This window comes from Orcinus orca, chromosome 6 (genome assembly GCF_937001465.1).
Source record: "Orcinus orca chromosome 6, mOrcOrc1.1, whole genome shotgun sequence".
Classification (NCBI taxonomy): Eukaryota; Metazoa; Chordata; class Mammalia; order Artiodactyla; family Delphinidae; genus Orcinus; species Orcinus orca.
In genome coordinates, this window is record NC_064564.1 from 14,485,045 (window position 1) to 14,498,548 (window position 13,504).

The 13,504-nt window shown below is 51.0% G+C and overlaps 1 protein-coding gene across 6 annotated transcripts in view; it reads left to right on the forward strand.

Moving 5' to 3' along the window:
• KIF13B (kinesin family member 13B) overlaps nt 1-13,504 on the forward strand; it is a 186,561-nt gene that overhangs the window by 169,128 nt on the left and 3,929 nt on the right. For 4 of the 6 annotated variants that reach the window (XM_033429842.2, XM_012533320.3, XM_033429847.2 and 1 more), the window contains 2 exons: nt 7,887-7,949; nt 11,552-12,434. In XM_033429842.2, coding sequence (XP_033285733.2) covers nt 7,887-7,949; nt 11,552-12,434 — 946 coding nt within the window. Of the gene's footprint in view, nt 1-3,593; nt 3,735-7,886; nt 7,950-11,551; nt 12,435-13,504 lie in introns of those variants that run through there. The other 2 variants (XR_004483705.2, XM_033429845.2) reach the window with 2 other exon arrangements.

The following is a 13,504-nucleotide window of genomic DNA, read 5'->3' on the forward strand; positions in this document are numbered from 1 at the left end:
TAACACATATATGATAGAGTGAAATAAAAAGTCTGTTTGGATGGGCTTATTCACTTTTATCAACGGATAAAACAATTTACTTCTTGATAGAAGAAGTGGGCCGTTTAGTTGTTTCATGTAATTGAATTAAATAGGAATATCAGATGGTGGACCTTGAGTGCCCATTTCTGAGGAGTAAGAAGGGCCCTGTCTACGTCTGGTGTTGCACACATTGTATCCCTATCTCCTGGCACAACCTTTAGAATATAGTAGACACCTGGCCCATGTTTTACTTACATCAGGTGGAATTGTTGATTGTTTAAAAATGTGCATATAGTAAGTCTACCTAGAAATACCTTGGAAGACAACACCCGAAATCCCAATAACTAGATTACCTTGGTACTTTAAAAGAGTACTGAGTGCTTGGTGTGCCAGGGATTTTATATGCATCAGCTCAGCACCACTGCTGTCTGATGAAAATAAATGAGCCACATGTGTCATTTAGAATTCTCTAGTAGCCACATTTAAAGTAAAAAGAAACAGGCCAAATTAATTATGATAATTTAGGATTGACATACATACACTACCATGCGCAAAATAGCTAGCTAGTGGGAACCTGCTGTAGAGCACAGGGAGCTCAGCTCGGTGCTCTGTGACCACCTAGAGGGGTGGGATAGGGAGGGTGGGAGGGAGGTCCATGAGGGAGGGGATGTATGTATACGTATAGCTGATTCACTTTGTTGTACGGCAGAAACTAACACGACACTGTAAAGCAATTATACTCCAATAAAAAAGTAAAAAGAAACAGGTCAAACTAATTTTAATAAAATAATTTACATAACCCAGTATATTCATAATATCGTCATTTCAACCTGTAATCAGTATAAAAAAACTTACTGAGACGGTCCCATCTTTTTTTCTGTACAGTCCTTGAAATCAGGTGTGTATTTTACATTTCTAGCACATCTCAATTTAGATACTAAATTTTCCTCGGAAATCTTGATCTGCATTTAGAGTTCATGAAGTTGAAAAAATAGATCCGCATGCCCAAGCCATTCCAAACATACTTAAAGGTACTTTAAGTTTACATATTATTAGTTAAAATTAAGTAAATCCACTTCCTCAGTCACACCAGCCACATTTCAAGTGCTCAGAAGCCATGTGGCTGGTGGCTGCCATGTTGGACACGCAGAGTTAAAGGGTGATATTAGACACTGAGTTGGACAGAGAGGAAGATGAGACTCAGGTGGGTTAACTAAGGTCAGAGCCTAGGGAGTAGCAGAACTGAGACATATTCAAGAAACAAAACAATGCACAATTGTGATCTGAAGAGATTTCACTGGGTTTGATTAAAAATAGCAAGCGATTATATTTGTAGAATGAATGACTCTATAAAGTATTTGAAGGAGGAACTAGTCATGCCGTGGAAATACACTGGGTAGGATCTATCCATCTTTGTTTTTTTTGTTCATTTCTTTCTAAAAAAATTATCTCTGGGCAATGAGGGATCATTGACAAAGCAGGAGAGTGACGTGGTCAAATTTGTGTCTCAGAAAGCCCCTCTGACTGCAGTTTGGAAGATGGATTGGAATAGAATAAAACTGGAAGAATCTATTCAAATGTATGTGCATACCTCATGAGGGATTGTAATATTGGTCAGAAAAGTGAACTCACCGTCCCGTGCTTGACGCAGTGACACTTTAATGTCACTGATTGGAAGGAGCATGTGCCAGGTAGGGTAACAGTGTGTCTGGTGAGGACCATCTGGTGGCCACCCGCCATCCTCCCTGGGTGGCACTGCTTAGAGCATTCCTGTGGTCTGGATCACCACCTTCCAGATGTGATCACCCAGAGGTGATCAGGTCTACACAAAGGACTGAGGGATCAATTAGAATGCCAAGTTACTCATTTAAACTAAGAACTATAACTGCCAGGTGGATAAAAGTGCTGGTGTCATCGTGACCAGCACAGTCTTACCTGGATCCGTCTGGAAAGCCAGAGTGCAGCTCCTAAGGCTGCTCGTGAGCCCAGGCTGGTGCCGGCTTGGGTCCGAGGGCACCCCCTCCGCGGTGGCTGGAGCGCCTGTCCCTGCACCCGCGTGGGGGGCACTGCCAGCCTCACCACCCTGCCTCTGATTAACATAACCTTTAAACAGTTGTTTATATTGGTTAGGCTGTTGCTGATTCTTGATCTTTAGTAATTGTACGTGTCTGATTTTATCTAATGTTCATTACTTTACCAGAACATATTCAGAGATGAGGAAGTATCTTGTTTATGTGCACTGCCCCAGCTCAGTGGTGTTCCTTATATTTTTCTCACTTTAGCAGCACGAATATCAAAGGTTAGCTATTGAGTATTTATGGCAAAAATAAATCTTACATCTCTTGTTGTATTTTCCTATGCTTGGATTAAAGTGATTGGTTAGAGTTGTAAAAAAAAAAAAAAGACTTAGAGGATCATATTCACTTAGGAACCATTAGAAAATGACATGTAAGAATTTATCAAATTCAGGGTAAGGGGTGAGTTTTAGGAAAGGTTCATTTTCAAACAAAAAACTACATCAGAAAATTTAATTTTTTTTTGAACAAAGTGATGATTTATTGCTTCAGCTGATATCTCTTCTGCCCTCTACCTACCCCTATGCCCAAATTTTGGAATTTGATAGGATTTTTCCAAATCCTATCTAACTGTACAATTCAGCCTTCATGTCACTTAAGTAATTCATTCATTCACTTATTTAACTGTTTATTCATTCAACAAACATTAAGTTCCTGTTTATGGATGAGATGAATGAGACATAACCCCTACCTTGCAGAGAGCTTGCAGTTGAGAGGGGCTCCCGTCGAGACACATCGACAGATAAATAGGACGATGTTGTAGGTGCTGAATGTGTGTATCGGGGGTGACACAGTGAAGGTGGCATTTTACCTGCAGTTTGAGGAAGAGTAGATGTTGCTTGAGCTGAGACTTAAAGATGACTAGGTCTTCATCGGGTGGAATGTGATACCCTAGGGGAAGGGACAGTGCGAGGATGGCGTGTTCAGCACAGAGTGGGTTAGCATGCCGAGCGAGGGAAGTGCAGCCTCGTGAGGGGTGAGGTTCTTTCAAGTCATGCCAAGGACTTAAGGCTTTATTCTGGGGCAAGGAGGTCTCCAAATTAGCTTTTATGCCTAGTTATGAAATTCTGAGCCAGTCTGCTCTGTTTTCATTCAGGTGGCATGTGAAAACCAGAGTTTAGTAAATGACAAGGTATGGTATGAGAAGTGACCATCACCTTTTCTCCGAAATGCTTCGGAGCAACCCTCTGCCTGTCACCTGCCCATCTACTAGGTTTGAGCCACCCTCGGGACAGCACGATGGCAGGTTCAGCTGGCCTCCAGGCCACAGTCCCTTTCCATCCCTGTCACTGACCCCCCTGGGCAGTCTGTATGCATTTAACCGTTAGGTGAATGCCTCTGCGCCTTGGTTTCTGTAGTGTGAAATGTAGATAATTATACTTATATCCGTGAGCCTCGTGGGACTTCTTAATATTTATAGCTGCAAAATACTTTGCAGTCATTTTTATTAATAGTTACCAGATGTGTCATAAGGATTAATGAACTTATGATCTGCAGTGTTTTGAGCTCTTGGGATCGGAGGCAACCGCCTGCATGGGGGATATGTAAAAGAGCATTAAAGTGCAAGCAGTACCATTTGGAAATGTGAGCTGTTACGTGTGAAGGACAGATGACACACTGAAGATTTCAGTGCACTTTGTAGGTATTTTTGGTACCCTTACTAAGGTTGCTAAATTCACCGAAGGCCATGGCCAAATATAGAAGGCTGGTACCCCCTCCCTTGCACCCCTCCCCCCCATGATCGTGCACGCACAGGTGCGTATGCACACTCTTTCTGCTGAGGCCACCGTCACCCTCTCCCTGTCGTCCCTTCTTCCTGGGCACCGTCTTTCGCTCTCCCCCCAGTTTCCAGGTGTTCAGGAGTCTCCTTCGTATCTCTAAATTTTCATTTCTCTTTCCTTTTCCTCTTACCATCCAAGTGCAGGCTCTTATGTTATTGGCTCTCCGCTGAACCATTGAAGCAGCTGCTTAATTGACCTCTCCAAGTTTTCTGTCTGCCCTCTTTAGGGATGATCTTCTGTTAGCCTAATTCTTACGGCCGCTTCATTCAGTACCTTTGATCTTCATTGCCTGTGAAAATCCACCATAAATTTATATACAAGGCCTCCTCTGCACACCCTAACCTCCATTGCCTCTGCCCAGCACTGGTCAGTCTAGATCATCCTCTCTCTCCCAAGACCTCCTAGAAGGTTGAGTAGCTTTTCCTGGGCAGGGAAGTGAGGAGGGAACACTGCCAGACACAAAGGGTAGCCTGCCTTTGTCACGCCACTCTTCACGTTCGAGGTGTCCCTCAGCTGTGGGAAAAGCCATTCCGTCTTCAAGCCCTGTCTCACAAGTGAAATCACCCTCATGGAGGTGTTCTAGGCCTGGTCCCAGGATGACCCCTTCCTCCTCAGAATCTCCTCTGCTTTGAAACTGTCATTCTAATAGCTGTCCTTTTCCTTGACGTTTTTGTTATTTGCATCCCGTCCTTCCCCCAAACTGGATTGCTGCCTTGTCGCGAGTGAGCCCGTATTCTTCAGGTCTTTGTGTTCCCACGGCGCTATTGCAATGCCTTGTACGCCTGAGACCTGAGTCCTTGTTGAGCTAAGTTTATACATTGAAGCAGAGCCCCAGTTAAGTTCATCATGTAGGGCAGTATTATGGGAGAATTTGAAATATACAGCAGTAGAGTGAATATTACAGTGAATCCCTAGGTACTCAGCACCTAGCTTCCATAGAAAGCAGTACGCGGCCAGTCCTGTATGTCTGTGCCCCTGCCCTCTTGAGCATGTCCCTTGCTGGAGAAGTATCCACCTGTGGTCGTCTCTTGTCCACTGCTACCTAGCACCCCTTGGAGGGGACACCCCGAAGTTACCAGTGTGTGAAGCGAAGTGGGTGTGGTCAAAGTACGTGAAGTTGCACTCAGGACCCACTCAGACCTGATGTGATCTTATTGTTGACACGGTTTTCAGCCATTTCAGGTGTGTCTGATCATCCAGTGTCTGGTTCTCACGTCATCTGAATGCTGGGGGTGGGGCAGGCATCTCTGTGGAGCAGACCTGTTGCCTGATGGAGAAGTGGTTGTTGAGAGTGAGTGATGGTCAGGGGTGGACTCGAAGTCTTCAGCTTAGCCTGGAGCCACAGAGTCTTGGCCAGGGGCCCTGCCCCACCAGGAAGCCCCGTGGGTCCACTGGGTTCCAGCATCGCGTCCCAGTCAAGCTGGCCCTTTAATTCATTTCAGCAGATACTTTTCCAAACATTTACTGGATTTTTTAAATCACTCTGAATCATAAAGAAAAGTATCAATTATGTTTCCATGCTCCGTTCAGGAGGACAAGAATCTTAGAAAATCTTTCATCCTGGGTGGCTATAGTTCCATTCTTGGTGGGATTTTTACGTTTTTATGCCTTAAGGGAGAATGTTTCACACCAATCTTGTCGGTTTTAAATAAGATCTAACTGAAGAATGTAAGTATTTTGGAGTTCCAGCTTAACACTTTTTTCTTTCCTTACTGAGAATTATGCTCTGAACACCTTTCCATTCGTGGGGGACTTCAGACACTATGGGGAAAATACAAATAAAGGGAGTAGGCCGTGCACTGAAGGACTGTAAGACAGGGTGAAGGGTACGTGCTTGAAGTGGAGAACCCCTAAAAGGGAGCGGGGAGCACGGGGCAGGTGCCGGAGGGTGGGAGGGAGTGATGTGAGCCCGGCGGGGGGCGGGGGGTCCGTGGCGTTGCCGCCAGCGGGCGTCCTCCCTCATTCTGTGCTGTTGCCTGCTCACACCGGCTCTCTTAAACACACCTCTGATCCTCGCTCTCCCTGGCCTTCAACCCCGAGGAATTCCCCAGTGTTTGCAGGGTAGAGTACATCTTCCTTTCCTTTATCCCTAGGTCCTCCCACCTGTTTAGCTGGATCTCCTACCATGTCCTATTTAATCGCCTCTTCTCTGTGCTTTTGCCCAAATCCTGTTGCTGGTCCCTCACCTCTACAAAATTAATCCCTTCTAGCACTTTTCTCCCAGAGGCAGTCCCAGGGCATAACTGGTTGTAGCGTACCTTTGCTGAAACGCGATTGTTTGGTGTGTGAACACAGCAGGTCGACACCTACCCTCAGTGGGCCATCTTGTTGCAGGTGGGCTCTTCTCCCTTCAATGAAGAGTCTGGGCTGCCAATTAGGAAGCAAGACTTTGGCCGTCAGCCTTCGTGCCTGCAGACTGTCTGGGGAGTCGTGACAGCAGAGGCCCCCGGGCCCCCAGATGCACCAGGGACCTGGGAGGACCTGGAGTGCTCAGGGCCAGAGGAAGGGACCTGGAGGGATCTCCGGGCAACTTAGATTAGATAGTAGATCAGTGAGCCAGCAAGAGAAGAGACACGCATAACTCCATGGTAACAAACTCCGACACCCAATTTTGACTCCTTCTGTGAGACAGGACTGCGGGTAGGTGTTCATTTTGCCAGGACGGAGCCCTCTTAGAGCCCAGCTCTCTGAGGCGAGGTCCAGACTTGTGTGTCGGAGCAGGCAGGCCTGGGAAGGGGCCAGACGTTGGTTGAGAGAATAAAGGCGGATGTGGTGGACCCCGGGCTTCTTCGAGATGACTGCGTCTACTCTGTGCCCTTCCCCACCTGATGTAGTGCACTCAGCAGCTACCAACTCCTTCACGGTTACCAGCTCCTCCTTTGAGTTCTGTTTTCCTTATCCTGGGGCTTGTTTTTGTTTTTCTTTATTTCTGGCTGCGTTGGGTCCTCGTTGCTGCGTGCGGGCTTTCTCTAGTTGTGGCGAGCAGGGGCTACTCTTTGTTGTGGTGCACGGGCTTCTCATTGCGGTGGCTTCTCTTGTTGCCCGGCACGGGCTCCAGAGCAGAGGCTCAGTAGCTGTGGCACGTGGGCTCAGTAGCTGTGGCTCGCGGGCTCTAGAGCACAGGCTCAGTAGTTGTGGCACGTGGGCTTAGTTGCTCTGCAGCATGTGGGATCTTCCCAGGGCTCGAACCCATGACCCCTGCATTGGCAGGCAGGTTCTTAACCACTGCGCCGCCAGGGAAGCCCCCTAGTTTTTGTCTTTTTTTTTTTTTTACTCTTTTTTTAAATGTTCCTTGAACCACGTGTCCATAAGCAGCCTACTCCGTTCTTGTGATGTCACTTGTGCCCATTAACTCAGGCTCTCGTCACTCACCCCTGCTCTGTTGCTGGAGCCTGTGATTGGCCCGCCTCACTCTTGCACTGTTTCTCCAGCCAGCCTGCCTTCCGCCAGCAGGTCGGTCTTCATGTCCTGCCCTCTCTGCCCAGGCGTTGCAGGGGTCCTTACCATTGCCCAGGAGCTTTTGTTCAGACCCCAGAGCCTCTGTCCACATCCCTGTCCTGCTGTGCCTCGTGCTCCAGCCACACTGGCTTCTGTCCTCCTTGCTTTCTGTGACGGCACTGCCTGTGATCCTCTCGACCAGGAGTTTCCCGGGCCAGTGAAGTCCTGTAACGCTTGTATGTAGAGACGCAGCCCTTGGCTAACGTGTGCCGTGCGAGAGTGGAGAGAGCACACCGTACACCTTACTGTCTTCAGCACGTGTCTGGTGTTGCCAGCTGGGCACGAGCAGCTGGCTGAGTTCCCGGCTTCTCGTGTTTCCTCTGCAGCGTCCCGACCCCAGCCCCGGGCAGGCCTGCTAGGCGGTGACTTGTTAGAATTCCTGAAAGTTGTAAAAGTTTGCTTTGTGTGGGTCATCCTGACAGCCCTCCTGTCTGTTCAGTTGAAATCTTCTCTGGTTATTCTGTTCTGCTTCCCCTGATCCCTGTGTCCACCTGTTCCCTTGTTTCCTCAGCCCGTGCCTCGAATCATGGTGCAGTCAGCCCTCCCAGATGCCGGGACGCCCGGGATAGTGGAGGTGAGTTAGTCGGGCCTGGTGGCGCCTTTGCTGGTGGCTGCCCCACATACCGTGGGTGGCCCCGATGCTATAATTGTTGAGTCCACACCCGTGGTTTTTTATTTTCGCATTCCCGTTGTGATAATTAACTATAATATAGGTCACCGTCTTCTCCCTCTATATTTTGCTTGTTACACTTTTCTGTTTTCAACTTGTTAATCATATGATTGCTAAACTTTTAGGTGCTTGACTGCTAATGCAGTCTGTGGCTTTAATAGCCCACTGCTAGGTAGAGGCGATTTCTATAAACAGAACAATCTCCTTATTCCAAGTGTTGACTAAATTCTCCGTTTTACATTTCATTCTGATTCATGATATCAGCGTGAAAAGACTGCTGCTAAGCTGGGGAGAAAATAGTCTCTTACGATCTCCCACAGATGAACAGCACTTCTGATCTTATGAATAGCAAATCTCTCTTCTCCCACTGTGTGTTCATCCTCTTAGGAAACGCGGTATCGTCATAGGAAAATTTTATTTATTAAAACAATAGGAAAAGAGGCCAAATAATTCGAAAGAAAATTTAGACGTTCAAGAATTTACTACTTTCTGCACAGCCCTTTTCAATGCAGGACATCCTTGGTGCTCACGAATTTAACTGAAGATAGAGCTGTGACACCCACCGCCCCCCCCAGCCCCCTATGAGTTGGGTTTATTATTTCTCGGAGGCAGGACTGGGGTCCCAAGGCCGGTGGGGCAGAATGAGAGACAGTCCCTTACGTAAGGGCGCTGCCTTGCGTGCTCCGCGCAGCTTTGCTGCACATCCCGCTGGCTCGCTCAGCATCCCGCTGGCTCACTCGCGTCCAGGCTTTCTGGCAGCCTTAGGAATGTCAGTGGCAAAGTGTAACCCAAAGACGCAGGGAGGTTCTCATCCACATAGCAGCTCCAGTCGAGTGGGAGCGGCTGCCGCAGCGCCGAAGCGGAAGGATCTGAGCTGCGCTCGGTCAGCAGGAAAGAACGCGGGTTATCTGGGCTCGCCTTTTGCCGCCTCCCGTCACCTTTTTCTTGTCGCTGTGGATGTGACCTCTGATCCCTGGCTTTTCACTTACTGGAGCCTTTGGGTGAATCCTTTAGCCTGTCTGGGCCGTGTTGTAAAGCGAGTACTTTCTGGCCCACATCAGAGGATCCAGTAGCGCTGATGGGGGAACAGCAAGGAGCTCTAGGGCACTGTTGCAGGACTGTCCCCCTCCGGATGGGCCCAGCTGCCCTTAGCAGACAGCAGATCCGGCAATGGTGGGTTGGACCCTGGGAGAGTGGGGAACACAGGCTATTTAAGGGCCATAGTTATTGTTCAGATTCTAGACTGTTGTAATTTTGTTTGCGTATTCTTCCCTGCCCAGTCAGTGATATTAAAACTAAAATAGAAAAGAGTAAATAAAATATGTACAAGTTGCAAAAGAAAAATGATTGAAGGATTGCCTAATCTTTTAGAGTATTTATGCTGGTGACAGTTATTGATCTATTGGATTTAGTAAATTTTGCAGCCCAGAGATTCATCACAAAAATGGGTTGTTAATCTCAAGAGGTGCTGTTAATTTAGTACCCTGAGAGTGTGCCTTGTGGGGGAAGGAGGGCCTCTGGAGACAGGGATATAAATGACAGTTCACGAGAAAATGCACGATTTATCAAATTGCTGAGTTAAGCCAAGTAACTGGAAGAGACTTACAGATCTCAGCTGTTTCCCAGTTCAAATAAATCCTGTATTTCAAATGGAAAACGGCCATTCTCCTAATATAAATCATCTTTCTGTAAATATTGAAAACACATTTCTTTTTCTGAGCAGCACCCCTCTCACCCCCCAACCCACTCCCCACTCTGTCTCCCGTTCCCTGTCATTGTGCACTGGGAATAGAAAGATGATCTGCCACCTTCTCCCAATGGCTTAAGTTATCAAGGCAAGACACCTTAGAGCGCGCCAGAAAGCGCAGAGGTCGGCGCAGCCGCGACTGTCGTCTTCCCCAGGAGATGGGGCTCTGCGCGTCTCTGCAGGCTCCCTCGGACCCGGTGACGTGAGGCGGAGAGGCCAGCGTAGCTCTGGCCTCGCTCAGCCCCTGCTCGCCGGGCTGGCTGCTCCTTGGCCTGAGTCTCCCGGGACCAGAGGGACCATTTGTGACATGGGACCAGCCTTGAGCAGCAGCTTGAAAGACGGCCTCTCAGAGGAAGGGCACAGCCTGCAGGCAGCCTCTGTTCCTCCTCTTCCCCCTGCCTCCCGCCCGCAGGCCCCAGGGTTGTTGCTTCCTGCCCGAGCTGGTGGAGCTGTGCCCTGGCACTTCCAGATCCTCCAGTGAGACCATCATTTCAGTTTTGCAGGAGGAAAGTGCTCTTCTGGCCTCTGGCGGTGCTGTCAGTCTCCCCGTGGAGTTGGCGTTGGGCAGGGGGATCCGTTCACATGGGGGCAAGAGTTCTGAGCCTGAGTGCAGGGAAGTGGGAGGCGCTGGGAGGTGTGCGCCTGCTGTGTGCCACGCTCTGTGTGAGGGCCTGGTCTGCCTACCTTGTACCGCATCGCCGAGGTGGCCGCCCCGTACGTGTTGTTCCCACCACCAAGCGATTCTCGGACACCAGCTGTGTGTCCTACACAGCTGACCCCATCTACTTGGAGACAGTGTCAGATGCCACAGGTTGAGGGCTCAGCCCCACAAGACTGTCCCCACTTCAGATGCCAAGTCCGGTGTGCTCCAGCTCAGAGGGTCCCATGACCCCTTCCTCAGGTTGAATGAATTTGCTAGAGTGACTCACAACTCAGAGAAACATTTTACTTACTAGATTATCCATTTATTATAAAAGGATGTAACACAGGAACAGCCAGCTGGGAGAGATGCGTAGGGGAAGGGTGGGGAGCTTCCACGCTCCCTGGGCACAGCGCTCTCCCCAGATTGCCACACGTTCACCAACCCAGAAGTTCTCCAAACCCTGTCCTTTTGGGTTTTTACGGAGGCCTCATTGTGTAGGCATGGTTGATTCAATCATTGGCCATTGGTGATCGGTTCAGCCTTCAGTCGCTGCCCAGAGGTCAGGGGTGGGATGGAAAGTTCAAATCCTCTAGTCACCTGGTTGTTCCCCCTGGCAACCAGCCCCCTTCCTTGGGGGCTTTCCAAAAGTCACCCCCTTAACAAACTCAGATGTGGTTGAAAGGGCCTCGCTATGAGTATTAAGAAGCCCTTATTGTTATTGCCACTTAGGAAACCCCAAGGGTTTTGGGAGTTCTGTGCCCGAAAACAAGACTAGGACCAAATATGGAACTCTTACTAGAAATGATGCCATCACAGGCAGCTGTTAAGATCTGCAGTTTACGGAAAGGAGAGGCGATGAGGGGCACCCGTGGCCGTCTTGCTTAGCCCTCAGTCGCAGCAGGGGCAGCGCCAGCGTGGAGCCTAGTCGGCCTGCGTATCTGGTTCGTGGAGGTCGCACGGCAGAACAGGGCAGCTGAGGTGGGAACCGGGTCCGCCCTGCTGCACGGCTGCGCTTGTCCCACCGTTGGAGCTGTCATGTCCCCGCTGACAACAGCATTGGTCTCCAGGCTTTGGGGAGCGGATGCCTAACTGTGAATTCTCCCCTCCCTGCTCCAGGCTCAGCGAGAGAGCGCGGGGCTGCGCGTGGCCTCCGACGTGCCCGTGGCCTTGCCGGCCGCCCCCTCGCCCAAGACCTACGACGGGCCCCCGAGGCCCGCGCCCACCTCCCCGGCCCCCGAGGGCGCGGATGGGCCGCCCAGCCCCCTGAGCGAGGCGTCCAGCGGCTACTTCTCGCACAGTGTCTCCACTGCCACCCTGTCGGACGCCTGCGGCCCCGGCCTGGATACCGCGGCGTTGCCCTCTCCTGGTCCCGGCCCGGCCACCCCTGAGCCCGAGCCCCCGGCCGCGCCCGTCACGTCCCGCGCCCCTCCCGGCCCGGCGGAGCGAATGGCGCAGGGAGACGGCGCGGCTGCGGCCCCTGTCGGGGCTGCAGCGGTGAAGCGGGACGAGGCGGCAGGCCCCCCCGCGCCTGACCGGCGGGGCAGGAGTGACCCTGCCGCTGCCCCCCAGAAGCCGGAGAGCCCCCAGCCCCAGGCGAAGCCGGCCGCTGGCCCAGGGCCCGACGTCTCCAGGCCGCCGGCGCCTGCTGACCCTCGGTGCCAGCCGCCTGCTCCGGCCCCTTCCTTCAGGATCCAGAAGGTGCGGACCTCGGAGCTGAAGTCATTCACACGCATGCTTGGCGGGGACCCCGGCGGCCCCTCGGGGAGCGAGGAGGACCCGCTGGCCTCAGGGGGCCCGGGCGACGGCAGTGCTGGGGCAGAGGCCCCGGGAAAGCTGGAAGTCTCCTCGGATTCTGAAGAAGCCAGTGAGGTCCCAGAGTGGCTCAGAGAGGGAGAATATGTGACCGTGGGCACCACCAAGACGGGCATCGTGAGATACGTGGGGCCCACTGACTTCCAGGAGGGCACGTGGGTCGGAGTGGAGCTAGACTTACCTTCAGGTTAGTGCTGCTGCTTTGGGACAGGTTCCGGGTCCCGGGGCGACTCACCGTACCCCCCGTGGTCGGCCCTGCCCCGCACTGCCCAGTGCCTGCTGTGTGCCCTTGGGCACATCGTTCACGTCTCTGAGCCCCTGGGTCACCACTTTCCAAAATGAAGAATTTTGTCTAGATAAGAGTTTCCTAAGCGTTTTCAGAGTCAGATTCTCTTTTTTTAACCTGCAGAAATTTCTCAGAAACCAAAGACCTTAATTGAAAGCTGCTCTTAATTTGGTGACTTTACATCCTGATTTTTCTTTTTTAGTCACAGAAGCGTCCGCATTTCAATTGTCACAGCAGCTCCGTCTGCTGTGCTTGCTCAGGTTACAAAAACCACTGCCCATGTGGAGCTTCAGATGCCTCAGGCGTTCCTAAGACACCCCAAGGCTCCTGGGCCCCCAGGGGGAGGACAGAAGGCGAGGTGATCGAAGAGCCTCGTGGGCTCACCAGTCTCTTAAGTCTCCTTATGGAATGGCCTCCCTCCAAGCCAAGAGATCATCATTTCAGAAAGACTGAGGGCAGGACTTAAGGAAACATGTACTTTGTCGTGCCATTCGTTCATTCATCTATTTAGTTTTATTTATTTATTTTTGAACGTGTCCGGTCTTTGTTGCTGCGCGCGGCCTTTCTCTAGTTGTGGCGAGTGGGGGCTACTTTTCGTTGTGGTGTGCAGGCTTCTGATTGCAGTGGCTTCTCTTGTTGCGGAGCACGGGCCCTAGGCGCATGGGCTTCAGTAGTTACAGTGCGTGGGGTTCAGTAGTTGTGGCGCACGGGCTTAGTTGCTTTGCGGCATGTGGGATCTTCCCGGACCAGGACTGGAACCCGTGTCCCCTGCATTGGCAGGCGGATTCTTAACCACTGCACCACCAGGGAAGTCCCCAGTTTTTCTTTTTTTTTCTTTTTTATTTTTTTGCGGTACGCGGGCCTCTCACTGTTGTGGCCTCTCCCGCTGCGGAGCACAGGCTCAGCGGCCATGGCTCACGGGCCCAGCCGCTCCGCGGCATGTGGGATCTTCCCGGACCGGGGCATGAACC